This window comes from Etheostoma cragini, chromosome 18 (genome assembly GCF_013103735.1).
Source record: "Etheostoma cragini isolate CJK2018 chromosome 18, CSU_Ecrag_1.0, whole genome shotgun sequence".
In the NCBI taxonomy this organism is placed as follows: domain Eukaryota; kingdom Metazoa; phylum Chordata; class Actinopteri; order Perciformes; family Percidae; genus Etheostoma; species Etheostoma cragini.
The window spans coordinates 18,990,631-18,996,577 of record NC_048424.1 but is presented as its reverse complement, the minus strand read 5'-3'; the positions used below and the strand labels follow the sequence as shown (position 1 = coordinate 18,996,577).

The window sequence follows — 5,947 nt, the reverse complement described above, 5'->3', positions numbered from 1 at the left end:
CCTTCATTTACAAATTGCATTTTGTGTTTACTTGTGTTGTCCTTGACTATTGTTTAAATTGGTTTGATGTTCCGAAAACACTTAAGTGTGACAAACATGCAAAGGAACAGGAAATGAGGAAGGGGGCAAACACTTTTTCACACCACTGTTTGTAAGCAATTTAAACTTATTGATGCTAACTTAAACTGTTTGTGATGTTTTCAGCTCCTGGCCCCCGTGGCGGCTTCAGTCGTCCACCTCGTGGCTTCCTGCCTCCCCCACCCTTCAGAGGAGGGTTCCATAGCCGTGGAAACTTCAACCGGGGTGGTGGCCCTATTCCCAGCCTGGGCGGATCTCCCAGGGGTGGGCCAATGAGGGGTAACATGGGACCCAGAGGGGGCCCCATGAACAGAGGTGGCCCTATGAACAGAGGTGGCCCCATGAACAGAGGGAACATGAGCAGAGGAGGTGGAGCCAACATGCACCGTGGTGGATCCAGGGGACAGCACAACCAGGTGGGTGACCTGAACACATCAGTTATACTAAATAACAGTGTGTTAGCTCATCTGCTCTCTTCTGTTTTTGGAATATGCATTTTAAACTTTCAGTTTTGATCAAACATGTCTGTAATAGCTCCTAGAATGGCTGAAGCCTTTTTATATTTATAGTAACATTTTAAATCCGTTCACAGTTCACATTATTGAAGTTTGTGTCTGCATGCACATCATTGTCCTGCTTCTCTCCTACAGTTTCAGCAGAGAGGTGGTAACCGCGGCAACTTTGGCAACTTCGGCAACAAGAATGGCAACTTTGGTAACAACAGGAACGGCGGTAACTTTGGCAACAGGAATGGCATGGACAAGGCCCAAGCCTTCAACCAGAGCTGGCAGCAAGGGGTCAGTATTAAGTCTGAGGCTAGAGTCCAGGTCAAGTCTGAGGCTAGCGGAGTCCAGGTCAAGTCTGAGGCTAGCGAAGTCCAGGTCAAGTCTGAGGCTAGCGAAGTCCAGGTCAAGTCTGAGGCTAGCGAAGTCCAGGTCAAGTCTGAGGCTAGCGGAGTCCAGGTCAAGTCTGAGGCTAGCGGAGTCCAGGTAGTCCAGGTCAAGTCTGAGGCTAGCGGAGTCCAGGTCAAGTCTGAGGCTAGAGGAGTCCAGGTCAAGTCTGAGGCCAGGTCAAGTCTGAGGCTAGCGGAGTCCAACTGAGAGACAGTCAAGACCGAACCCTCTTCAAGACCACTTACTTGCCTGTTTATTTATGAGACCAAATATCTTCAGTTAATACTGTAGCTAATTTTACGTGTGTTTGTGTGTATATGTTGTATACTAGCGTGGTGTTTAACTTTACAGTGACAACCAAATAACTTTTGACTTGTTTGTCTATTTAACAAAACAAATATTGAACAGGTGATTGCCAAAGAGGGCAACCAGAGGCCATGAAGTGGTTGCCAATTGACTGTTAATTGTCTAACCATGATCTTCTATAAAAGCCGAAGTGCATCACATATTACATGTTGAGTCTTTTTATTCTGGTGTAAGGATAACATTCTAAGCTGCCGTTGGAAAATTGTAACAAGCGACATGGGTGTCATTAAAAACTGACATGCTCCCATTCTTGAACTCATTATCCTGAAGACTCTATAGTACAAAGTGCTCACTGACATGGTGTCTGTGGTCCAAATAAAAATAATTGCTTTTGTGCTTGTGCACTGCGCGAGGCGTATGACTCAGCCAGGCATATACCAGGCGACCAATGTTGGTGCCCGTTTTTAGATGGATTTTGAATTGAACAAATTCCCGTGTTCTGAACACGAGTGCTTAATCATAGGTTTGGTTTTTAAATAGGAAGTTACTTTAGAAAGAAATCATATATTGCTGGAATTGGGTTGAGACAAATATTAAGAGACCTTGAATAAGCTTCTCCAGACTGGACTCAGCGCTGCTTCATGATGGCATGGGGAATGACATGAAGTGGGTGGGTGTGTGGGTGGTATGAAAGCATATGTATGTTGTACATTTGAAAGATGGGCAACTATAAACCGGAAGTAAACTTGGTGTCTCTTGTGTGTCCCGTCCAGTTCTGGAACCAGAAGCCATGGAGCCAGCAGTATCAGCCGGGATATTACTAAGGAACTTGTTGTAACGGACTGGTGGCCGACACTGACCCACCGCTAGCCACGGAACTTCCCTCCACCCCGCTTTCTTTTCCCTAAAACCCACTTTTAATGATCTATAAATCACCATCTGACAATGAAGACTAATGTGATATGGAGCAACATTCCACATCAGAGAGGCAACCCAAGCTTTATATTCTCTAATATACACATGTACAACGTGGGTTCATTTTTCATTCATCTGTTTATTTTTTGTTGTATATTTTCAACTTGTTTTCACCACTTTTAAATGACGTGCTTTTAAAAAAAAAAAAAGAAGAAAAAAAAAAGAAATCTCGTTTGTAATATCAGGAACCTGAAATATTTGGCTAGCCTGGCAGATGTTGATTTTTTTTTTTCTCCAGGGTTGTGCATTTTATCTGTGCTGTGATTTTTGTTTTTTTATTACAAATTGTAAATAGGGTTTTCTTTTGTTTTTTTTGCGTAGTTTGTAGAAGTAGTTTAAAAAACGGTAATAGTTGAAAGGAACCTTGGCTTATTAGCAAGAAGCATGGTAGCTGATTATCCTGTTAGGCTGTACATGTCAAGAGTCCACTGTCTGACAGTGAAACCGAAGCAACAGATGACTTGTCTTTTGTTCCCAATATCAAACCTGTAACCTTAACTCCATAGACTTACAATAAACAACTCGTTGGCTTTTTTACATTCTTCCTGGCTTATGACTTTTGATTCAGTTCAAAGGTGTGTAAAAGACCTTTGAATGGGCGTTGTCCTAGTTTGCTACTTCAAACAATAAGGACATCAGCTTCTCTTCAAGCCCCAGTTTACACCTCATTAGTAAAGTATTCCCTTCAAGTGTTCATCTTTGATAAGTCCTGGAGCTATTCTAATGTACATTTCTTTCAGAAAGCATTGACCAAGCCATTTTAAGGATCTTAGAAAGCCATTTTAGTACATTTTGCCTTCCAATTCATTTTTTTTTTTGTTGAATTAAAATAATCTAAATTAGTACACTGACTACACTTGATTCTCTGGAGGAAGTGTTGGTACTCTGTGTCCATCAATGGTTCCTTAAGTGCAGTAGACTTCTGAAAAACAGCTAGCACTGATCAGTCTCAACTCCTTAAAAACCACACCCAGAAAAGCATCCCCTCTCTATGTATAGTTTTATGGTTTAAATATACGCCACAAAAAAAAAAAGAAAATTGAACACGTCTGAAGTTCTGCACAGAAAGTGAATGAAAGCAGGCAGGGTTACTCATTTTCACCAGCATACCTAAAGGGCTACGCAGCATCACACATCCGCTTATTCCTACCGACAGTCCGCGAAGACCGTTTTCAGACTTAGGGGGACAACTCTAAAGTGGTTGTTTGGAAGCACTCCATAGTTATGGTTGGTGACTGTGTGGCCCGGCAATACCGGCAGCTCCTCATCCACCGGCCCATAGTGTGTCCCAGCATGATATCCTGGCAGAGGACACCCTGCTCGTGCGTTTCAACACAGACCATCACAGTAGATCAGATCAAACCTGGCGATGTGTGGACATTATTTTGTATCTGCCCATGTTGATATTTAATAAATCTGTAAATACGTCACCACTATTTCATCAATGCACGAATGTTCATGAATTAATTGATTTTGCGTAATAACTGTATTGTGATTAAGAAAGTGTTAGCTCGCCCTTCGTACTGCTGTGTGATGAATTGTCAACTATATTTAATGTGTGGAGAGTTTGTGTCCTGTTTGTATTGTACTGGATACATAAATCTTGCGGAGCTTTTGAGTTAACAGTATAACCTATAATACAACAGACTATATTTTTATCGCTTTTATGTTGCAGGTTGTATATCAGGTCTTTTTTATTATTAAACCAACCAATGCAAACGCTTTGAGACTTTTTGGAGATTTGTTGTCTTTTCTATCCTCCAGTTTTTGATATTTGTGTTTTAAAAAAAACAGTGTATTTTCTTTTTTAATTTGTCTCAACTCTATTAAAGTTAAAGAAGCTGATCTACAGGGACTGTGGTTTATTACAGTGTCTATGAAAAAAAAGTATTCTCCCCACTCAGAGGCTTCCGGGTTTTATTTTCTTACATTAAATTGGTGGTTTAATGCGGCTTTTCAACACTGATCAACAGAAAACACAACTTTAAATGTCAAAGTGGTAACCGATTGATCTAAATGAGTTACAAAACTAAATGTTTGCAAGTATTTAGCTATGCATCTTTGGCAGTGATCACAGCCTTAACTCTGTGTAAAAGGTTCTAATTGGATCCAGGACATTTAAATTGTTTTTAAGACATTGTTGTGTACTTTGGGCTTTATGCCCAGACTCATTATCTTCCTTGAAAACAAATCTCCCAAAACGCAGGTTTCATGCCGGTTGCAGTTTTTCTCCAGGTTTTTACTGCACTCATTTGACGTTCTGCCCTCTCTAGTCTCCCAGCATGATGCTGCACGGAATAGGGATTTGCAGTGTGACATAGCATTTAGTCTGAAAACTCAATTCTTGTCTCATCAGACCTCCTCACTTTCTTCCACCTGACTTCAGAAACTCCCACTTGCCCCCTGGGAGGGCAATATCCGTCTATGCACCAATGTGGTGCAAACCAAAATATCTCAACAACTACTGGATGGTTTGTCATGAAGTTTAGTACAGACATTGATGGTCCCCAGAGGATGAATCCTAATGACTTTTCTTCTATGTTGAGGTTATTACTTATTGTTGAGGTGGATAGATAATGACTGGTGATACAAAATTTGTTTTTTAACTTTTCCTCAACCTTTTTTTTGGGTTGTTACCAAAATATCTTTAGGTCAGGGGTTCATAGATGTAACTTGTCCTCTGAACCAAATTTAACAGAAATCCATCCAATAGTATATTAGATATTTCAATGACAACCCTAATTTCTACAGATAAGAATAACAAATTGTATTGAAAACAAAAACTAGACAGTGTGGATTTTTATTAACCTAATAAAAAGCTTTTGATACTGTTGATCATGAAATCCTGTTAAAAAAAATGGAAAGGTTTGGCCTATAACTGGAAAAAAAACTATATTGAATACAGGAGACAGTTTGTTGGTTCAAATGATTGTAGTCACCAGTCAGTGAGTGGTGTTCCACAGAGATTGGTATTAGGCCCGGAACTGTTTATCCTTTACCTAAATGACATTTGCAAAGTATCAAATGTACTCAAATTTAATGTTTTTGCAGATGACACACATATTTGTTGTTGCAGGGATGAAGGTGGGTGAAAAGGATGCAGAAATTAATCAATTAAAACTGGTTTGGTTCAAATGACTTAACTTTAAACTTGAACAAAACTAAATTCATGGTATTTGGAAATTGTACTATAAATACAGATGTTACAATAGTAATTGATTGAATTCCATGGTCTTCATACTTTTAGGTTTTTACCACAAAACTGACTGTTGGATGATCAAGATACTAGTGTGTATATATTTATACCTATACATAGGTGTACTCATACCACCACAGGTCATTTCCTTTTAACTAATCTTTGGGAGTCCTAAAGTCAGTTGGCTGCACCCTCAATACTTTAGATGTGTTTTAAAAAAAGTGAATACATATGCAAATATATGTACATATGCATTTTACTTCTGAGATTAAATAGGGATAGTGTCATTATTCACAGAATTCTGGCTTTACCCTCAGAATTAATATGAAAAATGTTATTACTTTTTGTGTGGCTTTTATTTGATAGGACAGATGAAGACAAGAAAGTGGAAGTGGGGGGTGGCTGAGCCTTTGGTACATGGGTTACACTCTCAACCAGGTGGGTTACCAGGGCACCCTGGGATAATACTTGTTAAGGAAGTAGCAGTATGTATGACATT

At 39.8% G+C, this 5,947-nt stretch overlaps 1 protein-coding gene across 1 annotated transcript in view; it reads left to right on the top strand.

Moving 5' to 3' along the window:
* hnrnpub (heterogeneous nuclear ribonucleoprotein Ub) overlaps window positions 1–3,976 on the top strand; it is a 12,498-nt gene extending 8,522 nt beyond the window's left edge. The window contains exons 12-14 of the mRNA XM_034900102.1: window positions 205–494; window positions 729–875; window positions 2,051–3,976. Coding sequence (XP_034755993.1) covers window positions 205–494; window positions 729–875; window positions 2,051–2,101 — 488 coding nt within the window. The 3' untranslated portion in view covers window positions 2,102–3,976. The remainder of the gene's footprint in view (window positions 1–204; window positions 495–728; window positions 876–2,050) is intronic.
* Window positions 3,977–5,947: the final 1,971 nt, after the last annotated feature.